This window comes from Thunnus thynnus, chromosome 22, assembly GCF_963924715.1.
Source record: "Thunnus thynnus chromosome 22, fThuThy2.1, whole genome shotgun sequence".
Lineage (NCBI taxonomy): Eukaryota > Metazoa > Chordata > Actinopteri > Scombriformes > Scombridae > Thunnus > Thunnus thynnus.
The window spans coordinates 8414085-8432499 of record NC_089538.1 but is presented as its reverse complement, the minus strand read 5'-3'; the positions used below and the strand labels follow the sequence as shown (position 1 = coordinate 8432499).

The 18415-nt window shown below is 39.9% G+C and overlaps 2 protein-coding genes across 2 annotated transcripts in view; both read right to left on the bottom strand.

Annotated features, from left to right (window-relative positions):
- The window catches only part of ppp2r5b (protein phosphatase 2, regulatory subunit B', beta), a 44168-nt gene extending 40723 nt beyond the window's left edge, over positions 1-3445 (bottom strand). The window contains exon 1 of the mRNA XM_067579887.1: positions 1910-3445. Within this exon, the coding sequence (XP_067435988.1) occupies positions 1910-2102 (193 nt within the window). The 5' untranslated portion in view covers positions 2103-3445. The remainder of the gene's footprint in view (positions 1-1909) is intronic.
- Positions 3446-8018: 4573 nt separating this feature from the next.
- batf2 (basic leucine zipper ATF-like transcription factor 2) lies at positions 8019-17195 on the bottom strand. Its single transcript, XM_067580270.1, has 3 exons — positions 15987-17195; positions 14132-14251; positions 8019-11090 (listed from the first exon to the last, which is right to left on the bottom strand). Exons 1-3 carry the CDS (start codon positions 16071-16073, stop codon positions 9924-9926), a joined length of 1374 nt encoding a protein of 457 aa, XP_067436371.1. The 5' UTR covers positions 16074-17195; the 3' UTR covers positions 8019-9923.
- Between the last annotated feature and the right edge of the window lie 1220 nt (positions 17196-18415).

Genomic DNA, 18415 nt, shown 5'->3' with positions numbered 1-18415 from the left:
AATTGTCACATTTGTGAAGCTGGAAGCAGAAAATGTTGGGTATTTTTGCTCAATAAATTGCTTGATTCATTTTCTTGCATCATCCCTATCTTGGCTGGAGAAAAACTAAATCAAATCTATCTTCTGCTTCTTTTCTGTGGTTGTCTGTTTCTAACCACACCAAACCCCACCCAGGCCTGTCTGTCTGTCTGCAGGTTGAGCCCTGAGTCTGTAGTGGTCTGGCAGACGGAGACAGCACTACACTGGATTTGAAAATGAAAGAAAATGGGTCCAATGTCCTTTGTAGCATCGTGCCTTCAGTCTGAGATGATATCGAACAAGCTCCCATAGATCAAAGTGGCCTCTGTGTAGTAACAGCAGCTCTGGGATTAGAGCTATGGCAACAACACACCTGCAAATAGTACAGCTCCGACTGCCTATATGTAGGGATGTCATCAGTCTGAATGTCAGGATCTTTACATACCATATATCCAAATTATACAAGTTCTGTTCCTTAAATGATGTATTTTTGCTTAAGGGTTTGTATTGTATTTTTTATATGTGTGCACAAGTGGTTCAAGCTCAGTGATTCTGCATACATGAATTTGAACTTGGACATCTGGGCATTTCTTAGCCACTGTCTTCCAAAAAAAACACAAAAAATTTAAAAATAAACTAGATTATAAGAATAAGAAAGAATACTGTGTTAGTTTGAGAAGGCTGTTGTGAAACCCTTTGAAATGTAAAGCTATTGGAGGCAACATACAGTAGTGTGTTGAGTGGATGATTGACAGAATTGACAAAAAAAGGACAAAAATTCTCTGTTTCTAACTCCTCAGACATGAGATTTTGCTGCTTTTCTCTGTTTCACATCATTATAAACTAAATTTCTTTGGGTTTTGGTCTGCTTGCCAGAGAGACATTTTTGAAGACTTCACCTTGGACTCTGGGAAACTGGGGTGGCCATTTTTCACTGTTTTCTGATATTTAATAGACAAGACGATTCATCTGGAATACAACTGGCAGATGAATGAATAATGAAAAGAGCAGTAACACTTTATTTTATGGGTCCCTTAGTTTCCGACTGATTTGCAGGATCTGTGTTCTCAATAATTTCCTATAAACATAACTGCTTTGTAACTGTTCATTATTAGGACATTTCTTTGAGAGAGGCTGGGAGAAAGTCAGTGGACATAACTTAATGTAAGGGGTTATGTCATTTGGTAGTAAATGGGAAACTGAGTCATTATACGATTTTTAAGAAAGAACCTAATATGCAACTACACACTGAAAAGTAAGTTTTATTCTGTCAGTTAAAAATTGTTAAGAATCTAATTTATTAAGATGTTTTGCAAATTAATTCACCCAAATAGAACGAGACCAACAAAACCAACTTAGCGCTTTTTACATTTTTCTTACAATTTATTCCAAATTGCGCTTAAAAATGTCCTAAAATTACACTGTTACATACTGTAACCGCAAATTACTCAAAAAATGTCCAGGAAATTTGTATAAAATTAAGGCAACTGTAAAATGAAGCGGTACCAAAAGAGCCATTGCCCTGGTGCAGAATATTCCAATAGTGGGCCTTAAAAAAAACCCAAACCAGATCAGCTCCTGTCAGTTCAATAAATCAAAGCCATTGCTATCACCTCTGTCAGTCAAAAAGGACAAAAACAGAAAAGACAATATGAATCATTGGACACCTATCAATAGAAAATACAATACACCAATAGGCCTTCTTCACAGTACTGATCAATAGGTGTGTTATGTAAAGTCATCTGATGTTTAAATAATGAAGAAGACACACACAAAGTGAAAATAGAGCCTTTGATGGTGACCTTACTGGACTTTTCATCCCATGGTATCACTATAATATATTCTTGACATTGACCCACAGGACGGCTGCCACAGTAAATCAGTGCCTCACCTTTGAGCAGGGGCAGCGGTGTGAGCTCCACCTGGGAGCTCTGGTAGCGGAACTGGGAGGAGCTGTGGGACCTCCTCTGCCGGGCTCTGCGCATGGACCTGCGCGGGAAGCCGTCCACCTTCTCCGCTGAGGGCACCGAGAAGCTGGTGGTCGGCGAGGACGGGCTGGACGGAGGCAGCTTGGTCGTCTCCATGATGGCTGTAGATGGCGGTGGTGGTGGTGCTACTGCGTGCGTGCGTGCGTGCGTGCGTGCGTGCCTTTGCGCGTGTGAGTGCGTAAAGAGGCGTTTAAGAGGATGTACGGGTGAATGGAGGAGAGGATGGAGGAGTGGGTGGCTTTCTGAATCACAGATGGATTATCAATTGATCAGAATGAATAGACTCTCTGGAGTGGTGGTGGTGGAGGAGGAGGAGGAGGTGGTGGAGGAGAGGGGAGAGAGATACAGGGGGGAGAAGGTGCAGAGGCGGAGGAGAGGAGAGATATTTTCTGGATGTCCAGTCCCGTGTTGTGCGCCTCGCTGTCTATATCAGAGCCGGACTGGAAATGGCAGCAGCGGCAGCAACATCCCTGAATCTTCTATTTTTCACGCACAGATGAGAAATGGCTTGTGTATCATCCCCGTGGAGGAGCAGAGCCTGCACAGCTTCCAGATGATGCTCAGACAGGCGCGTCTCCTCACACACACATACACGCAAACACACACACGCGCACAGACACACACACACACACGCCTCTCTGCTGCTGTACTGGCGTCACACACAGACTAAATTTGGATGTTTATTTTCTACGATTAACCTATTGATCCTATAGCTCCTTATGTAGAAGAAAAATCAGTGTAATCAAGCACAGATGATCCTCCTCCTGCTTATCCAGAAAAAAAACCCCACACACAAACACTCCGGGTCAGTTTATAGCATATAACCTTCTCATCGATGAGACTCCTTATCAATAAAATCAGTGATCGGTCCTGGCGGTGGATGACGGTGATGATATCATAAAATCATCAATCTGGGCCCACCTCGGCTGCCGCATCACTGTTGTCCTTCTCGCTCGTTTTTAACGGATCCTCTGTTGACCGTTAAAACGGCCGCACCTGATTAATATTTTTTTTTTGGTTTTTCTCACAGGTTGATGATGTTGTTCTTCTGGCGGTTTAAACCCCTCCACACAGCCTCCTCCTGCCGTCCTCCAACCGTATCAGGGCGGGGAAACAAACGGTCCCTCACAGCGCCGACATGTGCAGGTCCTCCGCCAGCAGCGGCCGATGCAACACCGAGCCCCGCTGCGCCCTCTGCTCCTGTCTCCACCTCCTCGGTTAGAAAAAACAGAGAAGAGAAATAAAATAAAAGCAGCCGCTCCTCCGCGCGGCGGCAGCTCAGAGAGGAAAAAAACTGAAGGCCTGTGTTATACAATAGCACCCCGTCTGTGTCTGTCAGACTGACGCGTTCTGCTCCTGTCCCCCTTCTCGGTTCCCGTTATCCGGTCGTCCTAGAGTCTCAGAGAGCTGCGTCAAGACGCACGTAGTGAGCCCGGAAGACACAGGAAGTAAGACGACCTGTCTGTCAAAATAAGAATACAATACAATACAATACAACTGAATACAGTACAATAGAAAAGAACAGAACAGAATGGAATAGAACAGAACAGAACAGAACAGAATGGAATAGAACAGAACAGAACAGAATAGAATAGAACGGAATAGAACAGAATAGAATAGAACAGAACAGAACAGAACAGAATAGAATGTAATAGAACAGAACAGAACAGAACAGAATGGAATAGAACAGAACAGAACAGAATAGAATAGAACGGAATAGAACAGAATAGAATAGAACAGAACAGAACAGAACAGAATAGAATAGAATAGAACAGAACAGAATAGAATAGAATAGAATAGAATAGAATAGAATAGAACAGAACAGAACAGAATAGAATAGAACAGAACAGAACAGAACAGAATAGAATAGAATAAACTTTATTGTCCAGCCCAGGCAAGAAAACTGTCGTTGGTCTCACCAGTAAAGTATAAACATACACAAGATGAAAACATCACATTAACAGAACAAAGATCTCAGTTGTACATTAGTTCATTCATCTCCATGTTGTACAGCTAAGTTTACTGTTTCTTGACCACATTAACTGCATCTGGGATAAAATAACCCTTGTAGATCTTTGTCTTTAGCAGGACTTTCTGCAGCGTCGCCCTGATGGGAGCAGCTCACACTCAGGGTGGAGGTGATGTGTTCTGTCAGGGATGATTGACAGGACTTTCCTGTGTGCAGCTGTGCTGTAAAGGTCATCTAATGGCTGTTGTTGGTGGTCTACTATCTTCCCTGCTGTCTTAACCCTGGTCAGCTTGTTTCTATGTACTAAAGGCAAGTATCCATTAGGGGTGTGCCCGAATACAAAAACATTATTCGGCGAAGCACAAATAGTAGGTTTTTTATGAATATTTGTTTCATACAAATATTTTAAACATTATTTGTATTCGGAAAGAAAAAAAACCCGTCAAATATCAGCGCGCAGGTCGGTCACATCATTATCTCAGTCTCTCTCCTCTGCTCCGCTGTTACGTCTGTCAGCATGTTTCAACAAGGAGAGTCACATCCAACCGCTACATGACACACATTTCCTAATTTGAACATCACTCCCCGGAGTCGGGGGTGTTCCCCAGAGATAAAGCTGTGCTATTGACACACGCAAAGTGCTCCCAAGGTACTCTCCATAACCTGTTTTTCCCTTTCTCCTTTCCACAAAGTTAGGTTCTAAAAAATAGGCAATAAATGAAAAGTGCAAAGCAAGAATCACCTTTGAAGTTCTTTCCTACTCATTACATGGTGTGCTGTCTCTGTCTTATGGGTGTATAAATAGCTAGAGGTCTGTCTGCAATTAGGCGATGAGTAGAGTTTTAGCTCAATAGTCGGAACAGTCATCTATGATCTGGGAGACTCCAGTTTGACACCCAGTGTGGGGACCTCCTTCGTGAGGTAGTTTATTCATAAATACTTTAACACTTTAATTTTCTGAAATTAAAAGCGTAATAAAAACAAAAACAGGATTTTTAAGCCTCTTTCCAGTTTTATTCAAATACAAATACTAATACAAATAATCTACTGCCTCAACAAATACAGATACGAATACAAATACTGGGCTCTCTGCACATCCCTAGTATCCATGCCAGACAGAGATATTAAAAACAAAGATGCTCTCTATTATACACTTTTTCCAAAACATCAAGACTGACCTCAAAGCCCTTCAGTTTCCTAATTAAAAAAACAGTCTCTGACCACATATAAAATCATTACATATAAAATCAACATTGTCTGTGAAACTCAGTTTGTCATCTATGTGTGTAAAAGAGTGAATTTGATAATAGAAATGTCCTATTTTTAAAAAATCTTTTTCCTGTCCATTATAATTATAAAAAGACACCAATAGGCATTTTTCACTGTACACATTTTGACAAGTCACAGTATCAAAAGCACAGCTGTAAATACTAAAATGAATGATGGCTGAGTTCCATTAGCTGCTTCAATTTCAAGGTCCTGGTATTGTGCATGCTGGCTCACTGTCACACTGGTGTACTGGGACATTTGAATAAAACTGAGCTTGTTAATGTTATTAGTAACACCTGTGTTTTTACTGCTATGACAAGTTAAAAATTAAAGTTAATGTTAAGTCAGCTTGTTTTTAAGGCCACTTGTTCAAATGTAACACTGTGTTTTCAACGCATCTCTTCCAGCACAAAGTTCAAATTTGGTCCTATGTGGGTATACTATGGCTCAAAGCAGTATCCCCTTACAGTTTGGTAACTGTGAACCTGCTGTGTTTGATTTACTGGCATAACAAGATGTTTTGTCTTGTAGTAACATCAGACTATCAGCATGTGCAGAATGATTTATGAGGAATAAAAACAGCCCTTTTCATTTTTTTTTCAGTCATTCCCTCTCAAACTCAGCATTTATATCAGTGTTGCCACTGTCTAAGTAACAAACTCTCACGGCATTTATTAGCATCTAATCGCCTCATTAAATAAGTCAATGCCCAAAACGTCTGAACCTGTAGGTCTATATTTAAACAGACAAGGAAAGACTGTAGCAGGTCACATAATAAGAACTGAGCATTACAACCTTAGAAAGATCAAGAAGGCCATTTACAACTGAAGGGTTATGATCTTCCCCTACCCATGTGTGACTTCTTGTTTTTATTTTCTCTTATATATATTTTTTATACTCTTTATTGAAATCGTTCATATAAAGTCGTGTACAACTGCATGATTACCAAGTATTGTTTCAGAAAAGTGCCCAATGTGAAACCCCAGTAGATGAAAGGAGAGATTAAGTTCACAGAACAAAAGGATTAAAGAAAAATACAAAAAATGAATAGTGCTCCATTTTCTGATGTAGTAGATAATCTATGCATTGATTTAATATTATTCCATTCATCTTTTTTATCATATAAACAAAATTTGCCTCTTATTGTGTATGTTTCTTGTTCCATACATTGAATTTGCCTCATCATTTCTCTCCATTCTGGCAGCTGTGGACATATTTTTTGCAGTCTCTTCTTCATAATTAATTTCACAGCCGTTATTCTTTATATTCTCAACATTGATCCACCATCTCCTTTGTCATTCTTCTCAAAAATTACAAAATTATTGTTATTACAATATGAAAATTGAAAATGAGTTTTGCTACCGGCTTGTCTCAGCTGGAATAATGAGAGTATTATTTTTAAAGCTTGGACCGGATGCTCTCGTGTCTCCCTCTGACTGTCTTGACATTGGCTCCTCAGCCTAAAGGTGGTGCAAGGAGAGAGAGGAATGAGGCTCCTCACTGCGGATGACGCTATAGGATGGATTTATTTATTTATTTGTCTTTATTTACGTGTCCCGGCTCTGCCTCTTAAACCCGGGTCATTATAAGCAGATGCGTCATTAGCGCCCCGCTGCTCCGCTCTCACTCCGTCACCTCTGCCGAACCTCTGGATTCATCCCGTTATCAAATGTTCGCTCCTGTGCTCCATCGGTGCTCCTGTCTGACTCGCCGCCTCCCCCACTCCTCCTCCCCTCCCTCTCCCCTCCTTTTCCCCATCTTCCTCCATGCGTGTGTGTGTGTGTGTGTGTGTGTGTGTGTGTGTGTGTGTGTGTGTGTGTGTTTGTGTGTGTGTCTACTTGGCTTTGAGGATCAAGTCACATCCATTATTCTTCTGTTTGCTAAGCCACTTGTTCTCTCTCTCTCTCTCTCTGTCACACACACACACACACACCAACGCGCACTCAAAAGCGCAATTATCCATGCGCTTTTATCTCACACCTTGACTGGCAGTGAGTGTGTTCTGCTGTTGTGTTTGCGCTGTGAGCCTTGAACCTCTTTACTGCTCCTCTCACCATAAACACACTCACACAGTCTTATAGCCTATATCAAAGCGAGAGGAACACCGTGCGCCTGCGCCCCTTTCTCTCCTCCTATATTCCTCTTCCTCACCCCTCCTCCTCCTCCTCCTCCTCTGTGTTGTGTCGCAGGTGAGCTCAACCGGTTGCCTTCTGGGAAAAAAAACACCGGCAGTCAGTTAAATGTTTGACTGTCTGCATCATATGTGTTGTCACCTGAGAATATTAATACAGTCTGTTAGAGGACAGACTGAAAACACTGTGTTTAATAGTAGTTACTCATCTATATGTAACGAATTATCTTTTTTATATTCCATCCATAAAAAAAACTGTCAACTGTTACGTTATACTATATTAGAATATCAAAATATTTAAAGAAGTGAACACTAAAACGAATGAGCCAAACAAAATGCTTTTATTATTCATCTATTACAACCTGCTTTACAGCATAAATATATTTATCTGATGCATGATAAATACAAAGCATACACAAAGCCTGACACTAATTCATATGCTGGTAGAGTAATCATTCATATACTATATAAAAATGATTGTATCTGTATTGAAGCTAAGTAATCTACATATTAGGGCCGTAGCTACTACTGAGAACACTGAGGTCATTTGCTTTTCCTGGGAATTTGTGAGTTTTAGCAGCCTGAAGGAGTTTACATTCTATAATTATACTTTTATATTCTGGTTTCTGTATTTTTTGACTCAATATATTAAAATATATTCAAAAAACAGGGGAAAACATATAGGGGTGGCTGTGGCTCAGGAGTTAGAGCAGGTCATCCACCAATCAGGTTTGATCTCTGGCTCCTCCAGTCCACATGTCCAAGTGTCCTTGGGCAAGATACCGAACCCCAGATTGCTGTGTGAGTGTGTGTGTGTGTGTGTGTGTGTGTGTGTGTGAACAGGTGAGTGAGCATTAGAAACATTGCACTATATCGCTCCTGATGACAGTTAAGTTGTTTTTTATTTTGGGGTGGGTCTGGGTGGGATACATTACAGGACCTACACATGTGACCTCAGTATTTCTAAATCCTGACTGTGGCCTTGCAAAATTAAAAAAGAAAGAATCATTTGAAAAACCAAAACAGTCATTTTAATGCAATCAAGGTGCGTAAACCCAGCTAAATTTCCTATAACTTAAAAAAAAATTACAACCCAGCAGTTGTTTGTATGACAGGTTTGAGCAGCCTCTTCGTCCTCTTATTGTCAGCTAGAAGGATAGAAATAGAACTATATATTATTTCTCTTTCTCGTCATCTTTTCCTTTTACCATTTCCCCCTCAAAGATCAGTGAAATCCAACATGAACATCTTACAACAGCTTAGTTTGTAATACAGACTGGTGAAACATTTACAACAAGCTTTACAACATTGTTACAAACTAACACAATAATATCTCATACATACATATATTTGGCTGGATTTTGTCATGTAGTAACTGTAAATGAGGGTTGTTACTTGTCTCAGATGTAGTTTACTTAAATCATGGCCGCATTAACCCACTAGAGGGCTGTTGGTGGCCACACGTTTATTTAGCAATATGAAAATACAAAATATCAACTGATACTGGGCTTCAGAGCAGTTGGTAATCCACTCTTGCATTTAATTTTATGAAAAAAAATTTTTTTGCACAAAGCAGAGCTTGGTAAAAGATGTAAATTAACAATGTATCATATAGGAGCATGATTACAGTAAATAGAAAAATATGCAATTATGTGATTTGAAGAACAGAAAAAAATGAGATAAATTGATTTTACTTTGTAAAAAAAATGTTGAAAAATAAATAATTATATATGATTAAAAAATTAATTCAGTAATTGACTAACTTTAATTTTGTCCCAGATACAAATATTGGGAAGTCATCTTAAATAGCAGCAGAATATTGAGACTGTATGTGAATCGATGGTGTGTCTCATTATATATTTTAAATGTGATTAAAAAAAAAATAAAAAATCCTCTACTTAAACCGTTCTGTTCAGCCATCCCAGAGTTGTGTGGCAAACATTGGCTCTGTGTCCACAGGAAGGCTCTAAGAACAGATTGAAATTTCTCCTCATGACATTTCCACGAAGTTACAAGGAAGTGAGCAGTCCACCCTATCTAAAATTATAGATTTCAGATGTTGAGTCAGTTTCTTGTCTTTTGATTAAGAAAGAGATAGCGCCCTTTTCTGATTTTCTTTCATTCACAGTGCATTTTCTTGTAAATTATCGACTCTCAAATCGCTCTATTATTTGACAGAGTTTTGGCTAGCAAAGAGTCAGACATTGTAGCAGGTACAGGGAAGGATTCCTTGAAACTTTATCAGGGCACTTTTTGCCATCATTTAAGGGGAACTCCACTGATTTCACATGTAAAAGTCAGTTTATTTATCCTACTCATCCTGTGAAAACACCTATATAATGTCCAATGCACTGCAGGTGCTTTGTCAAGTGAGGAAATAACCCCTGATGATGTCATCATGATGTCATCAGGGTGTAGCCCAGACATGTGTTTGGCCCTTAGTTCATTTTCTGATACCAGGTTTTCATATATGAGTACATCTGGTTGTCTGATGTAAAAATCTTTCAGCTTATACTCATAAAACCTTGCATGTTGGCATTGTGTAGTGCTAAAGGTTGCTATTCCCACTTAGGATCCAATCATTGACCTCCAGGAGCTCAGAAAGGGAGACATCGCTTAAGGGATCACCCAGCAGTGGCAGCGAGGATGGAGGTTGAGCAAGAAGTCCATCAAAGCTCCTGGAGGTAGGCTGAGGAACATTAAGAGGACTGGGGACAGTGAGCAAGGAGAGCAGAGACGCAGAAGTAGGCGTCATTTGTTGGATGTAACTTGGCTTTATTTCGAAAGCACGGGCAGGGGAAGGATTCTGGTTTGCCTGCTGGGAAACCGAAAGAGACTGAAAAGCAGGCTCTTGAAGAGGTGATGGTAAAACAATACATGGTGGGCTTGAAAGTTTTGGATTTCTGCTGAATTGACATGGATGAAGCTTGGGCACATTCATGGGGAAACCTTGTGCTGCTAGACCTGTGTTTTCTGCCACTGGAGGTCTTAAATGGGAGTATGGGGGCACTGCATTCGATGAAGCAGTTTGAAAAGAGGCTTTCATTAGAAAGGCATCCGGTACTGGAGAATGAGGTGTAGAGGGAGTTGGGTGAGAGGAGGGAAGCAAAGTAGGGCCGTTTATATGGAGAAGAGCATTCGTTGACGCTGAAGAACGTTCATGAATGTCTTGCTCAGATGGAGGCTGAGCAACTGCGGGGGAAATCGGGTTTGAAATGAGGCTGGCGCACAGCGACGTCAGGGCAGCATTTGTTGGCCTTGAGGCAATTAGAGAAGGAGGCTCTTCACTAAACAAAGAGTGTGGGGCGGCAACTGAAAAAGAAACAGCCATTGCAGTGGAGGAGGACGAGGTGGTGAAGAGTTCAGCCGGTGACCCGGAAGACGGTGAAGGTGAGAGACGGGTGTTTTCAAGGCAGTCATGGGTGTGATGACCCAGGCTGGGAGTTGAGGAGGTAGAGAGCAAAGGCACAGCAGCTAAACTGGAACATGTAGTCCGGGGAGGGTTCTGGGGAGGGCTGGAGCAGTTGTGAGGGAGCGTGGCGTCAACCGACGATGGGGAAACAGAGAGGCAGTTGGATGAGCTGGACCTGGACGCTCTGAGGCAGCAGGAAGGCTCGTGGCGATCCAGAGCCGTCGTATAGAGAAGGACTTCTTTTTTCAATGCAGCTATCTCCTTTTGAAAGGCAGAGTTTGATTGCTCCAGTTTCTGGAGTTCCTAAGAAACGGAAGGCAAAGGAAAGAAGGAAAAACAGAAAGAGAGATGACAAATAGTTAATCTCAAGATGAGTCAGGTATTTATCTTTATTATTCATGAGAAGTGTCCTCATCACCAATAAAAACTGACTGAAGACATATATCAAAAGACAAATAAACTCAACCACATCCCATCCACATAAAAATATCCCAGCAGACCTGGCTTATCCTGTGATACTGTTGACACATTGATTACAGGCAATACTGATGACTCTTTCTTTAAGATTCCTCTAATAGAAAGCACAACCAGAGAGCCAAAGGAGAACTGAAATATTACTGTTAAGTGACATTCAGCAGGAAGTGAGTGGGCAGTGCGGTCAGAGCGATGAGGCTGTTCAGAAATCACATAAGAAAAAAGAAAAAGAAGTAATTTTTCTTTGCTGGTCAAGTGTGTTTAATTTGACAAATAAAAAAAGTCTAAGGTCCCCCCCAGTCATGTTTAACGACATTAACAAATCCTCTGCTTGGAATTATAATTTGTGTTTGTTAAGGTTTTCCCACAAAAAAAGTTTAATTACCTTGTTAAAAATCCTAAAAATGACATCTCCTCCTTCTCATTCATTAAAAATCCTGAATCCATGAATATGCAAATATATTACATCTCAGAAGTTTGACTGCCACACACAAGACGTCTTCTACTTCACTGTAAAAGTCCATTCTCAGTGATTGTGCTCTAGAGCCTTCAAGTTTCCACATTACTCTTGTGTAAGTTGTAAACTGGACCACGATTGGCCCCAAACTAGTTGTGATTTCACAAATCATTATCACAGGTATGCGCCTTTAACTCAGAGAAACTTTCCACTATCAGCAAATTAATGTGAAGAGTGTCTTCAAGTGTCAAAGTCTGCACATACATCATTTCTGTACAGTAAAGGTCAGACCTCCAACTGAAGAAACAAAAAGAAAAACACATTTTTTGACTTTTTAATGTGTCTAGAATTGTTTGCTCCCACTTTGTTAATCAACTAAACTCAATAAGCATGAATAACGCATAAGGATCAGCATTTCTCTTGTGTGCAATTAAGTTTCTCCTATTTTCTCTTAAGGTCATAAAGTTGACATTCAAAGCATCACGTGCGCTGACCCTTTAAACCTTGAACTGCTGACATCGACTGTCTCCTTTTTGTAAGTAACTGGTTTGCTTCTTCAAAATCAACCTGAAGGACAAGGAGGAGCAGAAGTGAAAGAGAAGAAGAGAGTGAAAGTGAAAGTCTGGACTCCCTCCAAACAACACACACCTATTCACAAATCCAGTAAATGTACACTTATCCAACTGGTTACGACAGGTAGGATTTTATGTGGGAGGAAGAATAAAACCAACTGTAATGGGCATGAAAGAAGAAAAGCAGGAGAAACATCTTCAGCCATTAACCATATCTTATGGGTGTGTGTATCGAGAGCCTTATTCAGAGTAATGAATCACGTGACAGTTTTATGAAAATCTGATGGTAACTTTTGTTATATTTATAGAGAAATAAAACTACAATAAGATTATTGACACTACTGAGGAGCAAATTATTTCTTGAACTGCAGAACAACCCAGAGGACAAGCAGTCATAGTTTTAATGTTAATCAGTAACAACCTTATCCAACCATTCACCCTGAAGTGAATTATTACACTTCCCTATTTTAAGAAATGACTCCTTCCACCTTGTTTAAAATAGTTGTGTGTAAAGGTATAGAGCCTGAAACTAAAATACATCATCAAGAGTGGATCACTTAAAGGAATAGTTCAACATTTTGGGGAAAAATGAGCTCATTCACTTTCTTGCCGAGAGTTATAGAAGAAGATCGATACCACCCTCGTGTCTGTGCGCTAAAAAGGAAGCTAAAGCCAGGAAACTGTTAGCTTAGCTTAGCATTAAGACTGGAAACAGGAGAAAACAACTAGACTGGCTAAAAAGGTAACTAAATCCTCCTTCCAGCACCTCTAAAGCTCACGAATTAACACGCTGTGTCTTGTTTATCTATTAAAAAAGCAAAGTGTAAAAAATTGTGGTTTTGTGGGGGATTACGCAGCGACTTACAGCGCAGCGACTTACAATCTGTTATTTTCACACTTAAGTTGTATGAATTAATCAAGATATAACATGTAAATCTGTGAGCTTTGCTGGTTTCCCCCAGACTAGCAGTTTCCCCCTGTTTCCAGCTTTTGTGCTAAGCTAAGCTAACAAACCGCTGACGCTAGTAGCTTTATGTTTACTGTGCAGGTAATGATCTCATTATCAATCAGCATTATGACAAAAAATCTGAAAACTCTTGGTGACGCTTCTTCAGAATGAAAACAAAACATTTCAACTTCAATATCATCAAAGATGCAGACTGTAGTTGGTTATGAGTCAGATCTTTGACTATCCTACAACACTGGATTTCTACAATGTGTCCTATTAAAGCTAAAGTTTTTACTTAAAGCCGAAAACAAAGATTTTTGACAATGAAGAGGTGCTTGAATAAACTGCATCAAATCTTGCTTTTTCACAGCGATATTCAGAGAGGATATAATTATGTCTGATGGAATACATATACATATATATACACTATATACATAAATAGTTGTCTTTGGTTCACATGTGAAGTTTCTGAGTCAGGACATTATTTCCATTCAAATCCATTCAGAAATTTAACTCACAGAGCCTGTTCTACGTGTCTGTGTACTTACCTGTGGAATTTGACCCTCAGGAGAATTAGACACATGAGTGTGTGTGTGTGTGTGTGTGTGTGTGTGTGTGTGTGTGTGTGTGTGTAGAGCGGAAAGGAAAGGGAGGGCACATCAGAGGGAGTGAAAGCCCTTCTCTTAAAGCGGAGTATTTCCAAGAAACGGCTACGAGCATGCTGCCAGATTACACAACACACACACACCGCTAGTCACACAGCCTCTGTGTGTTTCTGTGTGTGTGGGAGAGAGAGAGAGAGAGAGAGAGAGAGAGAGAGAGAGAGACAGAAAGTGGCATGTTGTAGGAAGAGAGGGACAGAAAGAAGTTAAGAAGTGAATATTTCATATACCTCATGGAGCTCATCCGCCCTCTCTGTCTGTTTTTTCCGGCTCTTCCTCGCTGCTTCTCTGTTCTTCTGTCGTCTTTTAGTCCCTCTGTTTTCCGTCCCTTGTCCCTCTCCCTCTCTCTCCTGTCAAGATGAACAGCCATGAACATCCACCTTTTTTAAGGCATCAATAACTTTTTGATATTGCATAATGTTTTGAAACCTGTCATAGTGCACAAGGTTATGAGACAAACTTATCACATGAAATGACATGTGGTCTCCCAATGCCAGCCTGTCAATAAAGAAGTAAATAGACCTGAACTTGGATGGAGAGGAACTTGTTGTTTTGTAGTGTGTGATGTTAAAGGGGAAACTTTGGTATTTTTCAACCTGGATCGTATTTTCCCATCCTCTTGTGTCTACGTGACTAATTGTGACAACAACAAGTTTTGAAAGTGGTCCAGTATTGAGAGTATTAAGAGAATTAAGAGAGCTGCATCTGACAGCTGCAAAACAGCTGCAATGTAATCCTTTGGGGCAACAGCGCCTCTTCCATGTACGTCTATCAAAAGTGCTTGTTTTTGCCAGTGACAGGCTCAGATTGTTCTTATAAGTGTCTGACAACATTCTGGAAAGAACCACACAGAAAAATAAAATGTTTTTCTTTACCTTTCATTTGATCAGTTCTGTTTGTTATTGTGTCTAAACAAGTCTCGCTCAAGGAAAAGTCTCATCCTGAAATCTTGTTATCAAGGAAATCAGCTAAATATTCAGCCATGACAGAGTTGGAGACAGGAGTGCTGGGAGGAGTTTGTTGTGTTGGAGTACAGAAAGTGTAGCTTAGTCTTATCTAAAAGATTATCAAAGTCATGGCTGAATATTTAGCTGATTTCAACAACAACTGAACTCTGGTGAGATTTCAGTGTGAGACAGTATTTTAGAGCAATTTCAAAACTTATTGTCCCCATTAGTCACTTAGACACAAAATGATGAGAAAATATGGTCCAGGTTGAAAAATACAGAAGTTTCCATTTAAAGTGGGTGCTTGTTGAGCACTGGAGCAAAGTTATAACAGACACAGATAAGCAACAGATGAAGTTCAGACATGAACTTCCTCCATCACTGAGTCTGACTCACATCAAAATGATACAAGAACAAGGAAAAGTGATTAGGATTTTTCACAAGAACATGTCAGCACCAGGTATAACATCTGAAGATGTGAATAATATGTCAACCCTAAACCACATCTGGTTATTTTCTTTACACATATGAGAGGACAGGTGCTAAGTAGCCAGGTTGGGGGAAAATATATGCATCAATCAGTGTTCACTGACTCCTATGAGGTGCAGGAAAGGGGAAATGCATTAAAGCCAAGTGAAAGATCGTTATCAATTGTCATAACTGGCGCCAACTATTCCAACAGCTGCAGATATTCTGAGATAGAAATTTGCACGTTGGTATTTGAAACTCCACAGTGAGTCTTGGAACTACTTTATGGTTTTCTGCTTTTTTTTTTCAGTCCATTTTTATTAAGGTAATGGTGATAAAAATGCCTTATTCTTGATGAAAATGCAATACTCTTATAATAGGGTCTATGGAGTGACTTATTACTACTTACTCTCTAAAAATGTTTTATTTATAAAGCTTTACTTTTAAAAGACAAGTTGCATCAAATAAAATTTAAAAAATAATTTGTTCAAGTGATTATTTTACTTTACTTAATTTCTTTTCTTATCATAACATTAATTCATATTCTAACAGGACCTGTGATTCTGACTGTAGGTCTGCAGTAGTATGTTCTATTTATTTATGCATTAATTTCTTGGCTTGCTTGCTCCAATGACTGTTTGATTGATTGATCAGGAGAAGGAGGACTTACCGAGCCAGCAGTGTTGCTGTTGCACTCAGCTGATAGCGAGCCGGGGCTGTTGGGCTCGTACCCGGTGTCCATGAATAAAGGGGACATCTCTTGCACCCCCTCGACACGGCAGACCCACTGGTTGGTTGAATGATTTTTCAGCAGCAGGATGAACTTTCAGCCAGTCGTCACCGGTGCAGCATGTTCGCAGGTAAAACCGCCGCCTGTCATATGAACTCTGAAGTCAGCGCACCACCCGCGCGCGTCTCTGCAATTTGTAATAATTTTTGGATGACTCGGGACGACCGAAAATATAGGTAATGCTATATTTCTATGCTGCAATCCAATGGTGATGGTTGCTTAGTGACTTGTTTCTCTGTGACCGCTCAGTCGGCGTGTCTGATGGGTTTTGAGCGCAGGGGTTCTGGCAGACAGCGTCTGATGATGCAACATGATGGGATGCTTTCAGTTTCTTTTTATTTTAAACTGACCCTTTGCAAGGTAAGGGTGGCGGAGGGGGGCGGTGCTAAATGTTCCTTTCATTTTCAAATCCTGTATGGGTACATTTAAGCACTAGTAAAATTATTTTTAGCTATTATTATTATTTACTTATCCGTTTATTTTAAAAAAAAATACTAGAAATACACCCTGTGGTAAAAGTGTATTTCTAAGAAGCAGCCATATGAACATGACAAATTCACATTTACCATGTAACAGATGTTTTATTCAATAAAACATTTATTCTGACATAGTCTAAACCCTAAAAAATAAACTTCTAAAACAGCTCTAGGCTCTTTTTGTTTGCAAATTTCTTTATTTCCCTGCCTTCATGAAGTTTACATTAGTTTACTGTCCAGTGTCTGTCTGATGGGTAATGTCTGGTCGACTAATGAATTCTAAGATTTCCAAAAGGTCCTGAGGGCAGTACATCGGAAGGATTGGGAAGACGGTTTGGGACAGGAAATAGTTTGGGGGCTGGTGACCATATTAGGAAGAAGGGTTGTGCGCTTCCTTCACGTGCAGGGAATTTCTAAAAGTGCCTTGCCGGGAATGAGATGGCCAAGCCCCCAGCACAGCAGCCAACAGCATTTACCAGTTCTCCACAGGAAATGATGCAATTCAAGGTATAAAAAGGGCATTACTTCATACTTCTCCCACACGCTTACAGACAGCCAGACATATGTTGTCAATATCTCAGAATCTCCTGCTGACATAAACATTTTCTAATGAAATGTCCTATTATCTCTATAGCTAAGTTGCTCTTGTAGATCAATATTTTCTTTCAAGCTGGGGGTGTTATTTGTTAAAGTCTTAGGGGGAGCACTTGTGTAGAGGTGATATGAATGAAATTAGAGAAATTCTTCTGAACTTCTTTGCAGTCACTTATGACTACTTCAAAAGCTGAGTAGTAACAGTATAAAAAAAATGACTCAGATCTCCCACAGCTGTAGAGTATAATTCAAGCTTCTTTATAAGATTAATCTCCATTATTTTAACTGCACTCTGACAGTGTCTAAACAACAACTGAGCTTTTTAGTATGAATGAGGAGAAAACGGAGAGGTTTTGCATTGCAGAATGTTTGCACACTGATTTATTTTACATTTCCGGACCACAGTGAAAGACAAGCTAACAGAAATTCTTCTGAAGTCAGTGCCCTGTTGTCTAAATGTCTCTGCCTTCCTCACAAAAAACACATGTTGTAGTTACTTCATTATCTTGCATGATATAGGCTTTTTCTTCTCCATTGAAGTCTATTCATTACTGTCTAAATGATTTAAGAAATGTATTTTTCAAAAAGGCTCCAATTCTCACCCATTTATGTGGCATTTGTGGAAACAAAACAGGCCCAGGACCCTCACTGACACAGACTCTATCCCATCCATGGACGCTACATTAACATAAGATCTATAATCTTATATTGCATGTCTGTGAACCCGTCACATCTAACATGGCGCATTACATTAACGCAATTATTTGTATTCTTTGTATTATTACACTTGCACATTAGATATACTGTTTATACTGTGACCTTTTGCACATTCCCAGTTAACATCTTGTTCTTTTTTTTTTTTAAACTCAACAGCTCTCTTCACATAGAATAGATTGTTACTTCTTCTTTGTTGACAAAGTCTATTTATATACTTATAACACTTCTGTCTTTTGAGGTTGTATTTTTCTTACTTTGTACAGATACTTTTTCTCTTCTACTCTTTGATTGTCACGCACCACAATAGCAACACAAATTCCTTGTATGTGCAAACTTACTTGCCAATAAATCTGATTCTGGTCAATATTCTGTATATTTTCAAGGCAGTCAAATGTGTCCAAATCCAATATCACCCACGCCTTAAAATGCGTCTGGCGAATCAACCCACCTTGAAATTTCAGCAGAAATCATTGCAATCATTTTTGTTCATTTACAATCATCATTTGTTCAGAATGAGCAGCA